General features: G+C 46.8%; 1 protein-coding gene across 4 annotated transcripts in view; it reads right to left on the bottom strand.

The window, feature by feature from the left end:
- EVL (Enah/Vasp-like) overlaps positions 1 to 14,018 on the bottom strand; it is a 140,805-nt gene extending 126,787 nt beyond the window's left edge. For 3 of the 4 annotated variants that reach the window (XM_059183094.1, XM_059183097.1, XM_059183099.1), the window contains exon 1: positions 13,339 to 14,018. In XM_059183094.1, coding sequence (XP_059039077.1) covers positions 13,339 to 13,343 — 5 coding nt within the window. In that variant the 5' untranslated portion in view covers positions 13,344 to 14,018. The remainder of the gene's footprint in view (positions 1 to 13,338) is intronic. The other variant, XM_059183095.1, reaches the window with a different exon arrangement.
- Between the last annotated feature and the right edge of the window lie 9,508 nt (positions 14,019 to 23,526).

Genomic DNA, 23,526 nt, shown 5'->3' with positions numbered 1-23,526 from the left:
CCCTGACCTGGTGGCTGACTGGGTCAGCAGTTCTCCACTCCGGCTGCTCATGTAAAAATAATCGAGAGACTTTAACAATAGAACAAAACAACAACAGAACACCTTATCCCAGATTCACGGAGCATTCTGAGGGAGGGCCCCGGCATGGGGAGAAGCCACGGAAGAGATCCTTCCCAAGCATTTCTGATTCCCGGTGAGGATTAAAGCCCACCAGATTTGGAGGATTTCTAACTTTCTATGGTTCTACAAATCAGTATTTTTAACAGGTCAAAAATCTCCAAAATAAACTGCTTTCATCAGTAATTTCGGAGGAGGAGGATGAAGGGTAGGGATTGTCTTGATGGGCTAACAATGCTATCCTCAAAAGTGATACTTCCTGTGAGCGATCTCTAGCCTCACTCATATCTCTTGGAACCATATTCAAAAGCCATATGTATTATGTCATCAATGAGAATTCTCCCCAAGGGGTATATAGATGCCGGAGTCATTCCATTCCAGATTTGCTCCTTTGGGCTAAAGCACTATTTCCCAAACTCTAGTCATTCATGATCAGTGCTATTACTTAGACTTTTTCTTTAAAATCAATGCACTAGAACAATAAGAGTGCTAGCCCTACTAAATATGAAAACCTATTATAAAGGCACATTTATTCATGTGCCTCTTTTAATTAAAGAGGCACATGAATAAATAGAGACCAATGGGATGTAACAGAAAATCCAGAAATAGGTCAAATTAGTTAAATATGACAAAAGACAGCATCTCAAACCAGTGGGAGAAAAATGAAACTTTCAATAAGTGTTTTTGGGAAAAGTGAAAAAACAGACAAAAAAAGGATAAAACTGGATCCCTCCTTCCAACTGTATACGTCATAGCAACTGGGTCAGAGATTAAAACGTCTGGGTACCACAAAAAGAAAAGAAAGCATTCAAGCACTAGAAAAACCCAGGCAAAGCCAACCTGGAAGGATCGGAAACTCTGTAGCAATGGCTGAAAATCAAGAAGCAATGCACGAGGGGATGAAAGCAATGAAACAGATTTCCTTCTATTTAGTAATAATATTCGCAAGACCACACGCACAAAGCAACCTTTCTGCATGGCTTCCGCTCCTCCTGCCTCACTGGTTCTGATTCTAGCCACCACTGAAGTGACCAGTCTCGCCCAGGCTCTGACCTACCTTCCCTGTCCCTGCTCCGGCCGATGCCATGGGCTATGGGAAAACAGTCCACAATGACTGCTGACTAACAGAAAATCACACATGGGAGCCCTCTCGGGGCCACCCACTGTCAAAGGCAGACAGTAGCTGATGGGTCTATGCTTCTCCCTTTCACCCCACAAATGCGAGTCCCGTGCAATGCAGTCATCAAGTCGGCAGCTTAAAGCAAGGGCCTGATCGGGACAGAAGGCCTGTGTCGGCTCTTCCTCTTTCCATCGCCCTGCCCTCCCCGCATTCCTGCTCCCAGGGGGAACACTCCCTTGAAAGCTCCTCTCACGTGGGCCTTTGTCTCAGATACAGCCCTCTGGGGAACTCAGTTAAAATACTTTGGATGTGATGCACTATTTTCTTCTAATGCATATAAAAATTATTATTAATATTTAAAAAGCACTCATCAGGAGAAACAGCACAACTCCCTACTGCTTAAGTGTGTGCCATGAGCTTTCTTAAAAAGGGGGCGAAGATGGGGCGCCTGGGTGGCTCAGTGGGTTAAGCCGCTGCCTTCGGCTCAGGTCATGATCTCAGGGTCCTGGGATCGAGTCCCGCATCGGGCTCTCTGCTCAGTGGGGAGCCTGCTTCCCCATCTCTCTCTGCCTGCATCTCTACCTACTTGTGATCTCTCTCTGTCAAATAAATAAAATCTTTAAAAAAAGGGGGGGGGGGGACGAAGAGACTAACTTCACAAGGGCAATACCTGAAAACATGACATCAGCCAGGTGACTGCGGTCAGTATCAGCAGCCGTAGACCATGTCGCCGGAGCATGCCCTCTGCGTGATGTGAAGAAATGGCACCTCGGCACCTTGGCTCTGTGGTCTTCCTCCCAGAATCCGCAATCCCACTCTAACCCTGAGAAAAACCTGAGACAAATTCCAACAAGGGGCATCCTACACTAACCTAACCAGTTCTCCTTGAAACAAGTCAAGGTCATCAGAAATAAGGAAAGGCTGAAAAACTATCAAAGCCAAGAGGAGCTGAAGGAGCTACAACAATGAAATGTGCTGTGGTGTCCCGGATGGGACCCTGGAACAGGAGAAGGACACAAGGTAGAAGCCAGGAGTGAAGTTTGGACTTTAGTTAATAAGAATGTGTCGATATTAGCTCATTAAGTATAACAAATGTCCTCTAAATGTAAGATGTTAGTACCAGGGGAAATGACACCATTTAGATGTGTGCAGGGTAGATGGGAACTCTCCATACTATCTAATCAAATTTTCTGTAAACACAAAATTGTTCTAAAATATAAATTCTATTAATAGAAAGAGAAAAAGAGATTTTAAGAAAGCATTCCTCCACCTCTGGCAATGCGATCTGCGTTTTGGAAGAACATTCACAAGTGATTCCCAGGCACGGTAAAGTTTGAGAAACATCCAAGACACCAAAAGTTACAGCACATAATGTCCCTACATGGAAATAACAGGAAAAACAATCCAGCCACACATCAACAAACAATCACGCCCCACAGCAGCCGTATGGGAACAATGGACTAAAGCACCATCACCCCAGTTGGGCAGTAAGTCATTATTCACGTAATGAAACCGCTCTCGTTTGGATGCCAGCTTCCCCAATTTGGGGGTGGATGCCTGGAACGTTGTACTTGGAAGGACCCAGGCCTAGCTGGAATGACAATGTCATGATTCACTAACCATTTTAGGCATAGGTGGCAGCATCAATATTGATGAAGTATTTACCAAGTGCCAGGCACAGTGCTAGGCTCTAGGAACCCAACAGTGATCAAAACAAGCATAATCCTCCATGAAGTATAGGAGAAAAAAATGTAAAGAATTATAAATATAAAGAGTTAGGGAAGAGGAGATATGGGAGGTCATGCAGGCAAGTAACAGGGAAGGGCCTTCAGGGAAGGGCTCAAGGATTAACTCCTGGAGGAAGTGACGATACAGTCACTTACTCGAAAGAGAGAAAGAGAGTCCATGAGCAAGCTGGGGGCGGGGCGGGGGGGGGGCAAGAGGAAGAGGGAGAAGCAGACTCCCTGCTGAGCAGGGAGCCCATGTGGGATTTGAGCCCAGGACCCCGGGATCATGACCCAGGCTAAAGGCAGATGCTTAACTGACTGAGCCACCCAGGTGCCCCACAGTAACTATTTCTTTTTCTTTTTCTTTTTTTTTTTTTTTTAAGATTTTATTTATTTATTTTACAGAGAGAGAGATCACAAGTAGGCAGAGAGGCAGGCAGAGAGAGAGAGGAGGAAGCAGGCTCCCTGCTGAGCAGAGAGCCCGATGAGGGACTCGACCCCAGGACCCTGAGATCATGACCTGAGCTGAAGGCAGAGGCTTTAACCCACTGAGCCACCCAGGTGCCCCCTACATTACGTTACTACGTTACATTAACTATTTCTTAATGTAAATGTTCTGGTACAATGATCTCTTCTCCCCCCAAATAGCCTGCCTCCTTTTTTGTCTTTATTCTAACAGTTCTCCTTTGAATCTTTTACAGATAATCATTTTTAGAAATTGAAGCATTAGTAACAACTATGGCTTCTAAACCAAAAAATTACCACTTATGGAAGATGAGTGATTTAGTGATTGACAACGAGCAGAATATCTGAATTTAGAATTGTTCCAGATTTTTCAGGGTTTTCAGGGTTGATCCAGATTTTTCAGGGTTGCAGACATAACGAATTGGGGTGGGGGAGGTAGGTAACTAACCTTTATTGGACACCACAGGCTAAGAACTTTTTATGCATTCTCGACTGATCCTCACAAAACCCTGTGCGGGAAGTGGAATTATCCTCAGTACACGTGAGAAAAATGGAGGCTCATAAAGGTTAAGTAATTTGATCAGTCAGGTAACGAGTGGCTCTGGAGCAGAATCAGGTCTGACTCTAAAATCCAGGCTGCTTAGAAAATAGGGGGCAAAGTGTGGCATAACACAACAGTTTTTTAGAAAGTTTGTCCACACTCCAACATGAACTCCAAATGAAGAGAAAATGCCTTTCACACAGCCTTAAAGACAAAGACACACGGTCCACCTGCACGCCTCTGTAGCTATAGAAGAATTGGGAACGGGGCTCCCCCCACTGGTGAGCACATGGAACCACACCATTTACTTCTGACGTTTCTCTAGTCCTTTGTTTTAGGGGGGCACCTCTAAGTTAAGACAGGATTAAACTTCCTTTTACTAACTTTATCTCTTTCTTTCTCTCTTCTCTGTTTAAAACTAACATTCTGATAATGTTAATTATAAGAGAATATATTTGCAAATGACATATCCGATAAAGGGTTAGTATTCGAAATTAAAATTAAAATATTTATACTCTTTGATGCCAGTAATAATACCATTTTACTAATTTATCTTAAGGAAATAATCAAAGATCTGCCCTAAGAATTATGTGCACAGACATTACCCACTGTGCTATTTACAATGATGAAATCCTAAAAGCAAGTTAAAGGTCTCAAAATTGGAGTGCTGAAAGTATGGTATGTCATATAATAGATACTATTCGCCTACTTAAAATATTTCCAAAGACTATTTAACAAGGGGGTAATACATACATGTTAAATGTAAAATATCCAATACAAGCACACCGTCCAATATCAATTTTGTGAAAATGTTCCCTTATGCATGTAAAGGAACCAGAGTCTATGTTTAATGTGGTTTTCCCTAAATAACAGATCAATGCTGATTTGTATCGTCTTCTCTACCTTCCTATGCTTTCAAATTCTCTGCATGTAATATATACCACATTCAAATCAGGAAAGTTATTTTTCTAAAAAGTGAGAGAAAACTTCCAATAGAAATTGTTTCTATGGTGATCTCCTTTTGGGATAGGAAAGAGAAAACGAAGAGTTGTTTGCTGAGGGGGCCACTGCCCTTCCCAGCCCCCCACCCTGAGGTCAGCTGGAGGTCCCCTTCATATTACTCTAGCACTTATGATACAGTCATTTAACAACTTAGTTACCATTAAGCTTATAGTCTACTGCAAAGTTCAAACTTAGGTAGTATATAGATTCCCTTTAAAGGGAACCTGATTTATTTTCATGCAGTTTATTTATGTACAATTACAAATGTAAGGTTAAATTTATTATGTTTACAACTAGATACAAACAAAATGACCACAATCAGCAAAATTCAAAATGACAGTCCTTTAACAAAAGGATGATTTTGCTCATATTAAAAATCATCATCAGGGGCGCCTGGGTGGCTCAGTGCATTAAAGCCTCTGCCTTTGGCTCAGGTCATGATCCCAGGGTCCTGGGTTCGAGCCCCGCATCGGGCTCTCTGCTCAGCGGGGAGCCTGCTTCCTCCTGTCTCTGCCTGCCTCTCTGCCTGCTTGTGATCTCTGTCTGTCAAATAAATAAATAAATAAATAAATAAATAAATATCTTAAAAAAAAAATCATCATAACCCACAACTATATAGTCAATTAATCTTTGAAAAGGCAGGAATGACTATCCAAAGGAAAAAGACGGTCTCTTCAACAAATGGTGTTGGGAAAACGGGACAGCAACGTGCTGAAGAATGAACCTGGACCTCTTTCTTCCACCACACACGAAAATACATTCATAACAGGAGCGCCTGGGGGGCTCACCTGGATTAAGTGTTCAACTCCTGGTTTTGGCTCCTGTCATGACCTCAGGGTCATGAGCTCGAGCCCCAATCAGGGGGTCAAGCTCCCTGCTCAGCAAGGAGTCTGCTTAAGACTCTCTCTCCCCCTCCCCCTACTTCTTCCCCCACCCCCGTGCACATGCAGGAGCTCTAATAAATAAATAAATCTTTTAAAAAAATAAATTCAAAATGGATTAAAATCTAAATGTGAGACAGGAAACCATTAAATCCTAGAGGAGAGCACAGGCAGTAACCTCTTTGACATTGGCTGTAGCAACTTCTTTCTAGACACATCTCTGAAGACAAGGGAAACAAAAGCAGAAATGAACTAGTGAGACTTCATCAAAATAAAAAGCTGCTCAGTGAAGGAAACAACAAAATTAAAGGGATCCTGTGGGATGAGAGAATATATTTGCAAATGACATATCCGATAAAGGGTTAATATTCAAAATACAGGGGCACCTGGGTGGCTCAGTGGGTTGAGCCTCTGCCTTCTGCTCATGTGTGATCCCAGAGTCCTGGGATTGAGCCCCGCATCGGGCTCTTTGTTTGACGGGAAGCCTGCTTCCCCCTCCCTCTGCCTGCTGCTCTGCCTACTCGTGATCTCTGTCTGTCAAATAAATAAATAAAATCTTAAAAAAAAACACATAAAGTATTTATACAACTCAAAAAGCTCCACAAATAATCCAATTAGGAAATGGGTAGAAAACACAAATAGACATTTTCCCAAACAAGACATCCAGATGGCCAACAGACACATGAAAAGGTGTAAAATATCACTCAGCATCAGGGAAATGCAAATCAAAACTACAATGATGTATCACCTCATACCTGTCAGAATGGCTAAAAACAACACAAGAAACACATGCTGGCGAGACTGTGTAGAAAGGGGAACTCTCCTGCACTGTTGGTGGGAATGCAAACTGGTGCAGCCACTCTGGAAAATAGTATGGAGGTTCCTCAAAAAGTTAAAAATAGAGCTAGCCTATGACCCAGCAATTGCACTACTAGATATTTATACAAAGAATACAAAAATACTAATTCAAAGGGAGACATGCACCCTGAGGTATACAGCAGCATTATCTACAATAACCAATAAAGGGAAAGGGCCCAAATGTCCATGGACTGACGAATGGATAAAGGAGATGTGATGTGTGTGTACAGATACACGCATGCACAAAGAAATACATATAATGGAATATTACTCAGCCATAAAAAAGAACGAAATTCTGGCATTTGCAATGGTGTGAACAGAGAGTATTATGCTAAGTGAAATAAGTCAGAGAAAGACAAACCCCATATGATTTTACTCATAGAATTTAAGAAACAGGGGCGCCTGGGTGGTTCAGTGGGTTAAGCTTCAGCCTTCGGCTCCGGTCATGATCTCCGGGTCCTGGGATCGAGCCCCACACTGGGCTCTCTGCTCCGCAGGGAGCCTCCTTCCCGCCCCCACCCCCCGCCTGCCTCTCTGCCTGCTTGTGATCTCTCTCTGTCAAATTAATAAATAAATCTTAAAAAAAAAAAAAAGAATTTAAGAAACAAACAAAAAATGAGCAAAGGAAAAAAAAAAAGCAGGGGAGAGAGGGAAACCATGAAACAAGCTCTCGACTACAGAGAGCGGCTGGGCGGGGTTGGGTGAGACAGGTGAAGGGGATTAAGCAGTGCACGTGCTGTAACCAGCACCGGGCACTGTATGAAGGACTGAATTACTGTACACTTGAAACTAGTACTACACTCTATGTTAACCGAAATTTAAGTAAAAATTTAAAATAAAATACAATAAATGGCACTATGATTCATGGTGACTTCTTTTCACCAGCTCGGGAAATCACCAGCATAAGCTCTTAGAACCATTTCCATACATGTCTCACACAAAGCACATTGGAATATTGCAGGCTTGAATGAGTATTTTCTCAAACACTCTGAGATAGGTTTCTAAACTGCTCTGTATTCTCCGACAAATTACTGACATTAAAATTTCCATTAAAAGTAAAACTCGGGGTGCCTGGGTGGCTCCGTTGGTTGCGAGTCCAATTCCAGATTTCAGCGCATGTCATGATCTCAGGGTCCTGAGATGGAGCCCCGTGTTGGCCTCTGCACTCAGCATGGAGCCTGCTTGTCTCCTGCCTCTGTTCCTCCCCTTGCTCACACGCACACACTCTCTCTCTTTCTCTAAAATAAATAAATAAATAAAATCTAAAAAAAAAAAAAAAAGTAAAAACTATTGTCTATGAGGTCAATAAAGCAGTGGCACCAGCCTAAAAACAGGCAGACAGAACAACAGAAGAGAGCCAAGGTCTTCCTAGGCTCCCTAATAGGACTTCCGAGGACTCCCTCCATGACCTGGGGAAATGCCCTTCTGTTCCCATTCCGCAGCGCTAGGTTCAGAAATGTACTTGGACCCACATGTGTTAGCCAGTACAGGCTCACGGTGATAAGTAAGGACTGTGTCTGTGCCTGTGCATTCGTGAGGATGCATCTTGAGCCCTATGCCTTTCTTAGACACTCCTGAAAAGGGATGCTTTGGAAACTATCTTGCATACCTTTATGAACAGGTCTCATCTCCATACCCCCATGAGATTATCTAGCAAGAAAAATGCATCACTTTCACTGAAAAAAACTCAGGATTGAACAGAAAGCAAAATACTTTTCATGGATGAACCAAGTTGCTTATAAATATCCCAATCAAATGAGCTGACAACAGAGGTAATGAATATACTCCTTTGACTAATTTAGGTCCTTGTGCAAAAGCCAAGTACTTGGGGTACAAGTCCATGTACGCACGTTGGTGCTTAACTATAAACAGTCTGTGACAGAAAACCATGGTGAACTGTCAGCAGCATTTAAAAAAAACAAAAAACGGTGTAACAAACTATAGAAATGATCCCTGAAAAAAAATCTGTGTAAAAAACAGACAACTTAAAGAAAAAGAATAATGAATGGCCCATTTTGGAAAAGCCATTTATAAACTTTCATTTCTACAGTCATGCCATTTTATCTGATCCAATAGAACAGAATATGAGAATGCTATTATGCTATTGTTGATCAGAAGATTAAATGTTATACTCAAGAGGACCAGATAAAGGGTAATTTTTAATAAACAAGGGAATTAAAACAAAAGAAAGAAATACAGAAAAAAGAGAGGAAAGCACCTGCTTCCAATATCTTTTGCATCACAGTAATGACCTGCGCTAAAGTGCCATTTTTTCAACTAATTACATATTACAGGAAAATAAAGATTTATTTTTGAGATTATCTTGATTCTAAGAGTATCTCACAAACTGACAGTCTAATAGAGTTAACATACACATGAAAATAGCTGTTATTTATTGATTTAAAGAGTTTATTTATTTACTTGACACAGAGAGAGAGAGCGTGCGTGCACAAGCAGGCAGTGGCAGACCCTGGGATCATGACCTGAGTCAAAGGCAGTGGTTTAACCGACTGAGCCACCCAGGCTCCCTGAAAATAGTTGTTATAATTCTCCACAGCTTCTATAGCCTGCTAGCTTAAATCTCCTGCAGAATTCAATCCTGAATCAAACTGCCCCTAACCCACATGAATGAAGAGCTTTTACTACTAACAACCTTGGACTAAGTAAATCAGAACAATGTCTAACCGAAGAGAACTAGAAAAGCAGGGAAAGAATATAATAAATGTTTGCATGGATGCCTGGAGGAGGAAGAAACATCAGAGTCAGGAAAGTGAGCTCAGTATTCAGAGCTACTTTTCCCTGGGGGTGTTTGCCAATTCCTAAGGGAACGCTAAAAGTTTGTTGTTGGCTTAGGGAGGGAAGGTGCTAGTGGAGAGCTGAACCCTGGGGGTAAAGGTGGACCAAACAGGTTGGTCCTCACAGGGACTGCAGCTCGGTTTAGAAAGAGCTCGATCCCTGAGACTGCACTGAAGTGACTCCAGATCCCAAGTGCCCCATTCGTCTGACGAAAGCAAATGTGGATTCTCCCTGGCAGAGGAAAACATCACCTTAGATCTCCAATAATTTCTACAAAATAATTAGGCAAATTCAATGGCCAGCACAAAATTAAAAAACAACAACAATAACAACAAAAACTAGGCACATAAGGAGACAAGATGAAATGAATGAAAACCAACAGAAAACAGAGAGCAGACAAGACTCACAATTAATGCCATAATCGGACACACCTTAAGATAATTATGCATACCATATTCAGGGAGATAAAAGACAAGATTGATAATTTTGGCAGATAATGGTAAGCTATAAAAAGAAAACCACATGGAAATTAAAGAATTGAAAAATATATAACTGAAATGAAAAACTCAACTGAGGCATGCCCAGCTGGCTCAGTGAGTAAAGCATGTGACTCTTGATCTTGGGATTGTGAGTTAGAGCCCCATCTTGGGTGTTAAAAAAACCAAAACCAAAAAAAACCACAAAGGGGCACCTGGTGTCTGTCAGTTAAGCATCTGACTTCAGCTCAGGTCCTGATCTTGGGGTCCTCAGATAGAGCCGCATTAGGTTCCCTCCTCAGTGGGGAGTTTGCTTTTCCCTCTGCCTGTCCCTCTGGCTTGTGCTGGCGCTTGCTTTCTCTCTCCCTCTCTCTCTCTGAAATAAACAAATAAAATCTTTAAAAAACGGGACGCCTGGGTGGCTCAGTTGGTTAAGCAGCTGCCTTCGGCTCAGGTCATGATCCCAGCGTCCTGGGATCCAGTCCCATATCGGGCTCCTTGCTCGGCAGGGAGCCTGCTTCTCAATCTGCTTCTGCCTGCCATTCTGTCTGCCTGTGCTTGCTCTCTCCCCCTCTCTCTCTGATTAAATAAATAAAATCTTTAAAAAAAAAATCTTTAAAAAACAAAATAAGAACCCCACCCTGAACTGATGGTTTAATATAACATTTATAGCAGAAGAAAAAGAGATAAGTGAGGAGATACCCAGAATGAGGACAGAGAGACAAACAGAAAACACAGAAGAAAGGTTAAGAGATAGAAAATCCAATGAAAGGGGCGCCTGGGTGGCTCAGTGGTTTAGGCCGCTGCCTTCGGCTCAGGTCATGGTCTCAGGGTCCTGGGATCGAGCCCCGCGTCGGGCTCTCTGCTCGGCGGGGAGCCTGCTTCCTCCTCTCTCTCTGCCTGCCTCTCTGCCTGCTTGTGATCTCTCTCTGTCGGGTAAATAAATAAAATCTTTAAAAAAAAAAAAAAAAAAAAAAAAAGAAAATCCAATGAAAGATGTAACATGTTTAACTGGAGTCCCAAAAAGAAAGGTGATATAGAATGGGGCAGATGTATTAATGTATTAATGGCTGATGACTTCCAAACCTAATGAAAGATGTTAAGGCCACGGATTCAAGAAGACCTAAGCACTCCCCAGTCATAAGTTAAAAAAAAAAAAAAAAAAAAAATATATATATATATATATATATATATATATATATATATTAAAAGTCCTACCAGGAACAGCATAGAAAAATTGCTAAAAACCAAAGACAAAGAGAGTATTTTAAAGGCACCCAGAGAAAAAGACTGCTTTCAAGAGAATGACAGACTTACAAGTGGCTTCTCAAAAGAAGTAGTCCAAGTCAGTGATAATGAAATGTCTTCGAAATGCTTAAAGAAAACAATGCAAACAAAGAATTCTTTAAGTACCTAAAAAGCCCTTCACAATGGAGGAAAATGTTCTAAAATTAGATTGCGGTAATGGTTGCAAAACTCTGTGAAAATACTAAAAACCATGGAATCGTATACTTTAAATGAGCAAATTTTATGCTGTGTGAATTGTATTTCAGTTAAGCTATTGTTTTCTTTTTTAAAAATTTAATTTAATTTTTTTATGTATTCCAAAATTCATTGTTTATGCACCACACCCAGTGCTCCATGCAATTCATTCCCTCCTTAATACCCACCACCAGACTCACCCAAGACCCATCCCTTTCGCCACCAAAACCCTCAGTTTGTTTCTCAGAGTCCAAAGTCTCTCATGGTTTGTCTCCCCCTCGGATTTCCCCCAACTCCCTTCTCCTCTTCATCTCCTCATGTCCTCCCTGTTATTCCTTATGCTCCAGGAATAAGCGAAACCATATGGTAACTGACTCTCTCTGCTTGACAAACACACAGTAAGACTCTGTCACCCCACACCTGAACTAAAGGAACACTAAAGGGTATTCTTCAGAGAAAAGAAACGGTCCCACATGGAAATCTGGAAGATGAGGAAGAAGGCATTGAAGAAATACAGGGAAAAGATGACCTTTTTGATAATCAGTGCTGAATAAATGGTGCTGGTAAAAGTGAAATGTAACCCTTTTTCCACAAAAAATCAATTCCACAAAAAGTTACACACGCACAAATACACAAAGTTACACAAAAACAAATTCCAAGTGGACTGTGTAGATCTTAATCCAAACGGCAAAACAGTAGGATTTCTGCAAGGTGTTATAAGAAGCACTCTTCTTGACTTCAGACTGGAACTACAAATTAGGAGAGAAAAGCCGTGTAAATCCCAAAGAAAAATGGGCAAAACATCTGAACAGGCACTTAATAATAAAAGAGGCTACCAAATAAACACGAGCGTGACCTCCTGGGTCGGCAGGAAAGTACAATCTAAAACCACAGCGGGATACACTTCGCACTCGGTAGGATGGCTAAAGTTTAAGACCGACAATACCTAGTGCTGACAAGGACGTGGCGTACAAGAACTCTCAAACGCTTGCGGGAAGGAGTATAAATCGGTCAAATGCTTTGGAAACGTGGTATCATCTATTACATCTGAAGACATGCCAATCTTTTGACCCAGAAATTCCACTGTTACGTATGTCCCCGACAGAAATGAGTGCGCGGGGGACACAGAAGTGTATGCGTGATAGCCAAAAGGCAGACCCAAGTGAAACGCCCACCGCCAGGGGACTGGGCAAACTGCGGAGTGTTCACGCAAGGGGCTGCTACAGGTTGGCGAGCAGATGGATGAACCTCGAAAACAACTTGGGCGAAGGCAGGCGGACACAAAAGAACACTCACTGTACCGTTCCGTTCACGTAAAGTTCACAACAAGCAAGACGAAACCGCAGACCCCGTACGTGCGACGGGCTGCGTGTCTGGAGGCACCGTTACCCCGAAAAAAGGCAAGGGGGTGACTGCCCCGACCAGCGAGGGTCGCCGGCCGCGGCAGAAGGACTCCGGCTCGCGGGCGCCCGCAGGGCTGTATTTCTCGGCCTGACCGCGAGCAGCGCCCCGGCCGGCGGACGGCTCGGGCCGGGCTGCCCTGGGGTCCGGCACTGCCCCGCGCGCGAGAAGCCAGGGAGAGGGGGCGCGAGACGCGAGCGGCCGCGGGAAACCGCCGAAGCGGGGCTCGCCGCGCGGCCGGGGGGCGCCCGGGAGGGGAGGCCGAACGGCCGCGGCCCGGCGCCGCCACACCTGCCCGCCGGCCCGGCCCCCCGCGCCGCAGGTGCCCCCCGCCGCCTCCACCGGCCGCCCGCGCCGCCCCCGCCGCCCCGCCCGCTGTGCTCGACGCCCCCGCACCGCCCCCGCGGCGCCCGCGCCGACGCCCCCGCGCGCCCGCCCCGTCCTCTCCCGCCGCGCGGCTCGTCCGACTCACCTCATTGTCGCTGCCGGGGCGGGCGCGCGGGGCCGGGGGCGCGGCGCGGGGCGCGGGGCGTTAGCGGGGGAGCCGGCCCCGGGCGCGGCGGCTCCGCGTCTCGCTGGGCTGCGGGGGGCAGCGGGGGAGCATCTTCTCGGGGCGGGCGTCCGGGCCGCTAGCTGCGGAGACGGGCTGCGGCGGCGGCGCCTGACAGCTGGGCCCCGGCCCCTGCCATCTTGGCGGGCGCGTGCCCGGGCCGGCGTGTGCGCGCGCCGCCGGGGGCAGGGCGGGCGGCGGAGGGGAGGGGGCGAGCGCGCGCCCGCCTTAACTCGGGGCGCCGGCCCGGGCGGGCGCGGGCGGCGCGGCGACGGCCGAGGAGGAGGCGGGGCGCGCGCGCGGGCGGGCTCCGCCGCGAGCCGGGACTGAGGGGGCGCCCTCCGCCCGCCGAGGGGGGTGCGCGCGTCTGCGTCCCGCCGCCCCCGGCCGCCGAGGGGAGTGCGCGCGCGCGGCGGCCCGAGCCCGACACAAAAGGCGCGGGGCCCCGCCGCCCGCGCCTCCGGGAGCGCCGAGCCGAGGGCCGCGAGGGGCGGGGCGGAGCTGCGAGGGGCCGGGCTTCTGGGGAAGGAGGACCCGCGGCGGACAGGCCGGAGCTTCCGGGGCCGGGCTGTGGGGACTGGGCTTCCTGCGAAGGACGAGCCGCGGGGGGCGGGGCTTAGGACAGAGGGGGCGGGGGGACCAGCGGGGGGCGGAGCCGTGAGGGTGAGGTGGTGTCGTGGGCGGGGCGGGGCGCCAGGCCAGCACGTGGAGCGCAGAGCCCCGCCCAGCGCGGGGCGCCCCCGGCATCCACCAAGGGCGCTTAGTATGCGGGCGTCCGTGTGAGTGGGCCCGGGGGTTTCCCCCCAACTTGCGCCGCTCCCCAGCTGCTCGGACGAAAGCGGCAGCCGGGATTCGAGGGGTGTCGAGGTCACCGACCCGTGAGCCCTCTTTTTGTAAATAGCCAGATCTGGGACCAGAGTCGAAGCTTTGGGGTTACAGCAACACGTGGAGGACGTCCCCTAGCCCAAGGGGCGCCTTATGAGGCGCCCCCAAACCACACCTGTGAAAAATCACAGCACAAAGTAGGCGCTCCCGGCTTTCACCGGTTAAGTTCCCATCCTTCCTAAAGGTTAGCGATCTTCACTGCTGGCTAGAAACCTTCCGGGGTCGCACTCCCCATATCTAAGTCGTGCTTTCTCGGTTCTGCCGCTGATGCTCCCTCTCCTGTCTTTCACAGTAACATGGAAATCATAGCCACCTTCTTAAAAACTGAGTCGAAACAAAAGCGTATCAAGCATTTGGCGACGTTTGGAATTTAGGGCGGGGAAGGGTCGCTGTTTTACTCCTGACCCGGATGAAGAGGCTCTGTGAGTTTTGTGGGTTTGCCCCCGGTACAAGAAGTGGTGGAGCCGGTTCTCAGTCCAGGATTTCTCTGACTCAGAATCCCAGTGCCCGTTCGTTCTGGTTTGCTGCAGCTGAACGTGGTTCTCGCGGGGAGGAGGAAGGCTCTCTAGGTGCTTACTCCCCTCCGTATCACCTACCTCTCCCTCCGCATCCACCTGTCACGAGTTCCTTAGGGACTGATGGTCACATTTTCCCTTTCTATTTGTTGGAGCTGGAGTCTTCAAACTCAAAAGGACACATTTGTCCCCCTACGGTCCTGTTAGCAGGTCCAGATGGTTTCGGCTCCTCCTCACCTTATTTGTCCTCCTCATTCCGGGGTCCAGGTTGGCTCACTGCTACAGAAGGGACTGGTTCGACACTAAAGATGACTAAAATGGTCAATCTGCAGGGCACCTGGAGACATGCAGGGGTGTTCTATATAGGCAGTGTTACCCTTGGTCAGTGCACATTGGACTGTGCGAGATCACCACCCCTGGCCCATGGGATATTGGCTCGTTTGTTCCCAGCTTGATTTATTGGAGCTTGTGGCCCACTCTGACCTCTCTGGTGCCTTGGAGTCCGGTAAGTTGTTACTATCCTGTAACTGGAAAAGCATCACAGGGCCCTGTTGGTAACAGATTTACTCTGGAACATTAGCACCAAAGATTTGGGACATACACCTCCTGTCGATCTTCTCTGCTAACCACCAAGATCCTGGAACAATAAAGACAGGAGGACAGAGAATTCTGATGCTGGAAGGGAACTGCAAATCCTTCTGTTGGTAGGAGATGGAGGGGTGGGACCCCAAGACAGTGAAAGGGGTCCAACATCACTCAGTGAATTTGTAAGATCAGCTGTGAGGCTCCTGGAGAGATCACTTCCTGGGTCCTGTGTCTGAGCCTCAGAGGCTTCATGAGCAGCAGGCAGGGCTGGGGAGGACAGGTAGGGACCACTTGTGCTCTAAGCAGAGGGCTGCTCCTCCATGAATGGGTGTTGGTCGTGCCCACCCAGCCCAGGATGCTTAGGGAGGAGAACGCCACGTGTTGCCGCTCCACTGACAGTGTAGACCCTTCTGAGCCTCCCTTTGTCACCCCACAGATGGGACTCCTACATCCTTGTAGGCATGGCTGCGGAACAGCACAATGTAGGCTCCTGAAGTCTTTCCACCCTCCTCCCAGCAGCCTCACTCTTGCCTCTTTGTCCCCTCCCCACTAACTATACGTTTTTGAAACGAATCTACTTAGCATGTTTCCCATTTACTGAAAAAGCCTTGATTCCTTAAAGGCACATGAATTCATGTTTTACATTCTTCCGATAAAAAGACCATTAACACTATTTTTGACACATATGGCCCCCAAGTGATTTGTGTCTGAAGGTCACCATTCCTCAGATTTGAAAAGATTGCTCACCAAAGCCAGTGACTTTGTGACACGTGACGTGTGGGGGTGTAGGACACGTAGCTGGGCTTACTACCCATGGGTCAACTGGAAGACCCTCCTGGACTGGTTTTCCCATTTGTGGGGGAGGCAGGAAACACAGGTGTTCTGCTGTTAGCCCTGGCTAGCCATAGAGCCACGTAATAGAGCCAGGAAGCCCTCAAAGATATCTGTCTAACCTCCTGTCTGGAGGGTGAAACTGAAGCCTGGTCAAGTCACACAGGCCAGTGGATGAAGAGCCAGATGGACACATGTTCCTGCAGACCCCACGTTGCAAGACTGCCGACCTTACCCCCTGCTCTCTCCCTATTACTTGAGGCTTTCCAGACTGGGGTGGGGGGTCACTGTTGAGGAACCAACCCTATGCACCACCTTCTCTCTCTCTTGGTGTTGCCAAACAAAACCTCACTCACCCCAAATAATCAAAAGAAACACAGTTGTTTTCGATGATTCACCAATGAGACCATGTCTGGTTTATATTAACAGCAGAAGTCAATTACTGCTCCATGCCAGAACCCAGAGTGAAGACATGCTTCTTTGAAGTGAAGACAACAGATGAATCAGAGAACCTTGGGGGCCACCTGTGACACGGCACCTTTTTTTTGAAAATCTGCCTTTGCACCATTAACCTCATTGACCAACTCACTTATTACCAACAGTGTCTTCCTTGAATATAACACAATTCATTTTCAATCATTCATTCATCCAAAGTTTTTGAGCACCTATGTATCTCGGCCTTGCTGATGCCCAGGACGCTGCCTCTGTCTACCTGGCAAACCATCTTCAACCCCCCACTCACCTGTCACTTCTCTCTCAGAACCCAAAACACCCCCTTTCCCCAGGGCTGCAGGCACCATCCTCCATACTGCTTGGGGGTTTGGGGCTCGGCCCCATCACACCTTCACCGTCTCATATTGCGATGGTCTTTTTGACCTGCTGGCTCCCCCGCTAGACCGTGAACTTCATGAGGACAACTTGCAGGTCTTAGTTCTCTTTTGACCCCATGTCTGTTACAGCACAGAAGTGAGGAGACCCTGTTGTCTCTTTGCCCTCATCCAAGCAATGCCTGCAGGAGGGGGTCATTTTGGAAATGCAAGCTCCTGCTTGTGTTCCTGTTCCATCTGGCAGGAAACAGAAACTACTTCTGGCCCATTTTACCTTCCCCACACTCAGGGATGGCCTGTGGCTCATAGCTGGAGCTTCTCTTTTGACTCCACCTCTGGGGCTTTTCAGCTCAAAAAGCAGCTCTCCTGAAAGTCCTGTTTCACCCTCTTGAAGGCTCAGGAAGAGGCAAGTCTTGGGAGAGGGGCCTGTGGTGGTCATGCTGGGGATGACTCCAGCTTCCTGCTGAGTGTCTCAAAGACCTGGACCAACTGAGGGGAAGCTTGGCCAGATGTATGTGTGTTGGGGGCTGGAGAGGAGGACCTTGTGTGCCCTTCCCATAGAGGGCAACTTCTTAGTGCCACTCTTTGCGATGAGAGAAGCAGATTGAGGACCCAGGTTGGAGCAGGCCTGCTTTTTTGGAGGTGCCTGTAGCCAAGTCCTGCCCTCCCAGGCTGCCTGAGTGTTTCCACTCAATTACGTTCAGAAAGCTGAGCCAAGGGCATCCCTTAGGCCACGCTGGCCAGCAACCCAGGAGAGAGCTGCTAATCCTTTTCATGGGAGCCCTAAGGCCTTTGGGAAAGAATGTCCCATCCAGCCCACCCTAGGGAGGCCCAACCTCCCTTGGGCCTTCCCAGCTCTGGAGATCAGGTCTCAGCTTGAGGGGGTGGGGGAGGTTGTCACCGTCATCCCTGGGGAAGAGACTCCCTGGCCACTCCTCTCTCCTAGCTGTCTCACACCTGCTTAGAGATCCTGATGGCCAGGCCTTTGTGGGGCTGAGGGGACCTGCCTACAATGGGCTGGGAGGCCTGGGCCTCTGAGCACATATTTTAGAAGACTTGGGAAATCTGAAATCTTTGATCCCCTCACATGATGTTCTACCAAGAGAAAGAGAAGTCAGCAGGTGTCATGTCTAATGGAGGGAATGATAGAGAAGTTATAAGAAGAGTCAAGAAGATCTTGCTTGAGAGCAATATGAGAACAAAAAGTAATTCTTAGGAATAAAAACATTATTTTCAAAATTGAAAAAGTTAGTTAGAGGTAGTAAAAACCAGAAAAGACACTGATCTAGAACAAGGGTTGGCACACTTTTTCTACAAAGGACAAGATAATAAATATTTTTGGCTTTATTGCAGGTCATTCAGTCTTTGTCATGACTACTCCATTTGGCCACTGCAGCTTGAAGACAGCCATAGCCAATCCATGAATGAATGGATGTAACTGTGTTCCAATATCACTTTGTTTACAAAAACAGGTGGCAGGCTGGATTGGGTCTGCAGGTCACAGTTTGTTGACTCATGCCCTAGGGGATCAAACAAAAAATCTATTTCACAAAGCAGACAGAGTACAAGATACAGATACAATGCAATCCCTGTCAAAATCACCCCCTTTATTCTTTTCCAGAAATTAGCAATGTGATTCAAAGACTCCTTTGGAAATGCAAAAGATCTAGGACAACTAAGACAGTCTTGAAGGAGAACACAGTTGGAAGATTCATATTACCTGAGTTCAAAATTTACAGCAAAGCTATAGTAGTCAAGTATAGTACTGGCTGGCAGAGGGTTAGGTATAGATACAGATTGATTGATGGAATAAAGAGTCCAGAGATAAACACTTACATTGATGTGCAGTTGATTTTTAACAAGGGTGCCAAGATAATTCAGTGGAGGAAAGAATTATCATTCAATAAATGATGCTGAAACAAGTAGAAATCCCTACTTCACATCATATGCAACAATTACCTTAAAATGGTTCATAGACCTAAATGGAAGAGCCCAAACTATAAAACCCTTAGAAGAAAACAGCTGTGTAAATCTTTCTAACCTTGGGGCACCTGAGTGGCTCAGTGGTTTAAGCCTCTGCCTTAAGCTCACATGGGGCTCTCTGCTCAGCGGGGAGCCTGCTTTCTCCTCTCTCTCTGCCTGCTTCTCTGCCTACTTGTGATCTCTGTCTGTCAAATAAATAAATAAAATCTTAAAAAAAAATCTTTCTAGCCTTTGGTTAGGCTAAATTTTCCTAGCTATGACATCAAAAATAAAAACAAGAACAAAAACCCAAAAAACAAAGAACAAGTAACAAAAGAAAAAACAGATACATTGAATTTCATCAATATTAAAAAACTTCTGCTGCAGATAATACCATCAAAGTGAAGAGACAACCCACAGAATGGGAAAAAATATTTGTAAGTCCTATCTCCGAAGAAGGTTTGTACCTAGAGTATATAATGAACGCTTCCAACTCCATAATATAAATACCAATAAGCCAAGTAACAAGTGGGCAAAGGGTCTGAGCAGCTACGACTCCAAAGAAGATCTACAAGTGGCCAATAAACATATGAAAAGATGCTTAATATCATGACTGTCAGGGAAATGCAAATAGAAACTTCAATGAGATACCACTTTACAGCCAATAAGATGGCTATAAATAAAAAAATAATAAGAAAGTAGAATAAGAAAGGAAAATAAGTAGGGTTGGCAGGTGGAGAAATTGGACCCTCATACATTCTAGTGGATTGTAAAATGGTGCAGCCACTTGGGAAAACAGATTAGCCCTTCTTCAACTCTTCGACGCTGTGTTCCCCTTTCTCCCAAATTCATATGTTGAAACCCTACCCCAGCACCTCAGAATGCATTTGGAGATAGGAACTATAAAGAGGTAAGTACGTTAAAATGAGGCCTTTAGTGTGGGCCAATCTAACTGATGTCCTTATGCTGAGGGGAGATTAGGCCCCCCAGAGGGATGCCAGGAACAGAGAAAAGGCCATGTGAAGGCATCTCAAGAAAGTGGCCGTCTGTATGCCGTGGGAAGTGGCCTCTGGAAAAAACCAGCCGTGTTGGCTCTGGATCTGGAACTTCTAGCCCCCAGGCCTGGGAGGAGATAAATGTCTGTTGTTTGAGGCCCCCTGCCCCCCGCCCCCTCTACCTCCATGACCCCTGCCCCCCGCCCCCCCTACCCCCAGGCCCGCCCCTGCCCCAGCCTGGGATGTTTTGCTTTGTCAGCCCCAGGAGATGAATACCGTGCCAGGGACTGTGGAGTTTCTTCTGGGGGTGATGAAAATATTCTAAAATTACATAGTGGAGATGGTTGCCCAGCCCGGCGGATATACTAAGAACCACTGAATAGCATTCCTTAGGTGGGTGAATTGCATGGGATGTGAATTACATCTCAACAAAGCTGTTTGGAAAAAGAGAGCTCACCAGGTGTTTGAGAGGATTAGTGTAGAACGACACACATTTAGACACAGTCTGGTAGAAATGCCTGTTTTTCTCTCCCACGCGGATGAGGCCCTCAACCAGGAAGGAGTTCAGGCCTGCAGTTCCCTTTTCTCAGGGATCTGCAAACGTCTAGTTTCAAATTGCAGGCAAGAAGTCCGATAACCAGCCCGGGTCTCTCTTTACAAGATGTATTGGCTTCCGGTCCCTGCCATACAGATGACCAAAGCTTGCCGGCTTCAAAAAACACGTATGTATTCTCTTGCAGATCGGGGGGTCGGAAGTCTGATGTGGGTCTCACTGGGCTGAAATCCAGGTGTTCGTGGAGCTGTGCTCGGTGGGGAGACTCTGTTCTTTGCCTTTCCCAGCTTCTAGGGGCTTCCTGCATTCCTTGGCTCGTGGTCCCTCAGGAAGGGCCATCTGCAAAGCCAGCATCAAGTACGGATCAAGTCTGGGTCAGAGCTCTCTGGCTCTGCTCTCACATCTTCCTTACCTCCTCTTTTCCCTCCCTCTGCTCTAGTTACAGACCCTTGCAATTATATTGGGCACACCTGGGTAATCTGTAGTACTCTCCCTGTTTTAAAGCCAGCTGATTAGCAACCTTAGTTCTACCTGCAACCTTAATTCCCCCTTGGGCGTGGAACCTACATATTCATGGGTTCCAGAGGTCAGGACTGGACATTTCAGAGTGGCGTGGGTGTGGGCATTTCACACACAGGCAATCTGTTTTTTCTCCCAGAAGCTGAAGGGGGTTTCTTGTTGACCTTGGAGTTTGGAAATTTCACCAGAGTTCAGGGACACCCCAAATTACCGTAAAAAAAATAACAATAAAACTTTAGCTTAGAAATGTAAAAATACTCTTCGAGATAACTTTAAGCTGAAAGAAGAAATCAGTACGAAAAGTACAAATTAATGAAAATGAGAAAACATCAAAGCAACACTTACGGGATATGGCGAAAGCATACCTTATACGTTTTTACTATACAACAGAGGGTATACATACATGCTTAAAACACAACAAAATAGGGGCGCCTGGGTGGCTCAGCAGGTTAAAGCCTCTGTCTTCGGCTCAGGTCATGATCCCAGCGTCCTGAGATCGAGCCCGGCAGCATCAGGCTCTCTGCTCAGCAGGGAGCCTGCTTCCTCCTCTCTCTCTGCCTGCCTCTCTGCCTCCTTGTGATCTCTGTCTCTATCAAAATAAATAAATAAACAAATTCTTTAAAAAAAAAACCACACAACAAGATAAATAAAAAAATTATGAGGGGGAACTTATCAAGATGAAATCTGAAAATAACGAATCAGAAACATGAATCCTGAGAAATGAAAGTAAAATCCACTTCTTCAAGATGAAAGGAAATGGAAAACAGGCAAAAACTAAGAGTAAAAGACAGGAAAACAAAAGTACGGAGCACTAGGCGTGAGAAGGGATTTATAATTGCAGGGTGAGCGAGAAAAAAATAGCTGCATTGTTTTGCAGTGTATGTAACTGTAGGGTCATTGTGTTGCATTAATATAACATTAACATTAACTGACATTAATATAACAATGGATAAGAAAATAATTACAAGAGAATATTGCTGTGGTTTTACTTCAATAAATTTGAGGATCTACATGAAATGGATGATTTTCCTGAGAAATCGGGGAGAACGCTGGTGTTTGGGGCACAGGCTTGGCGGGTGCTGGGAGATGCGAGCCGTCTCTGGGGCCTCCTCCGAGGACGAGGACCTTCTGCCCTGAGACTGGGAATGGCCGCTGAGCCGGCAGTCAGCAAGACAGCAGGTGGAGAGTCACCGGGGAGGGGGCTAGGCGCGGGGCGGGAGGACCCGGCTCTGCCACCGCTCGCTGTGTGGCCCTTGCTGGGCGTGGACAGTGGACTTGGGAGACCCCTGTGGCAGCTGGAGGCGGTGGGGGCGGGGTGGGGAGGAAAGGAGAGGTGGGTGGCATGTTTAGGGGGTGGACCAGGTCGAGGGTTTGAACACAGGATGAGTGTTTCTGGTCACTTCCACCCTCTGACTGCCCCTGCCAAAGCAGGGACATTCTCACCCACGCCACAGAGTGGATTTTCCTGTAAGGTTTCATCCTAATAAAGCTGTTGCTGTCCAAAGTTTGAAAACCAGGAGATAGCCCCAACCCCTGGGGCTGCTTTCAGTCCTGATCCTTTCCCAGCATCCACTTGCTTAACCGTCTGGCCTCTTAGAATTGTAAAGATGTTCATTATTCAGTCCCCCCACAGAGATAGGTATGAGTGTGTGTGTGTGTGCACGTGTGTGTGTGTTTCTTCTTTAAAAACCCACTGCTTCCTTTGGAACATAATTTAAACTTGCCTTTCCCAAATGACCAAGAACTAGGCTAGCGCGCAGGGGCTGCTGGGCGGCGAGGCAGGCAGCGGGTTTCCGCACACACGCCCGGCTTTCTCTTCTCAGAAGGACGGACGAGGTTTACAGCCTTTAGGTAAAAATAGCTTGGTGCGGCTTGTGCCAGGAAGACATTTAGAAACGGAGGGAGGATTCGTTTGCTAAAAAAGAAAAAGCCTCCCAAATTGCTACCATAATTTTGGAATTCACTTCTGCAAAACCTATCAGGGGTCATAAAGATGTTTTTGCTCTCAAATTCAGTAAAAGCACTTCTGGGATTTTGCCCTGAAGAAGCAAGTCTAACTAAAAAGAAAGGCTTCATGGACAAGCTGTTCTCTGCGGTGTCGTTTGCAATAGTAAACCACTGGAAGCAGGAAAAGACACTTGGGCTTAAGGGCAAAGGGTCAGGAATCTAATCCAAGTCCAAATGCTCCCCGTGGCAGCCCATGGCCCTGTCCATTTATGCCTCCACCTGACACTGGCTGGTAACCTGTCCATGCCGGACCCTGTGCTAAGAAAGACCAGGGTATGTGGTACTGAGTGTTTATGCCTTGGGGAGCTTACCACGGAAAGGGTACAGGCAGTAGACTCCACTTGTAACTCAGTGTGACAAGGGGAGGATCCATGGGAGGGATCAGAACCCAGATGAGGCACTCCGGAAAGGCTTCCTGGAAGAAGTGTCTC

This window comes from Mustela lutreola, chromosome 7, assembly GCF_030435805.1.
Source record: "Mustela lutreola isolate mMusLut2 chromosome 7, mMusLut2.pri, whole genome shotgun sequence".
In the NCBI taxonomy this organism is placed as follows: Eukaryota; Metazoa; Chordata; class Mammalia; order Carnivora; family Mustelidae; genus Mustela; species Mustela lutreola.
The sequence above is the reverse complement of the archived record's forward strand: the minus strand, read 5'-3'. Positions and strand labels throughout refer to the sequence as shown.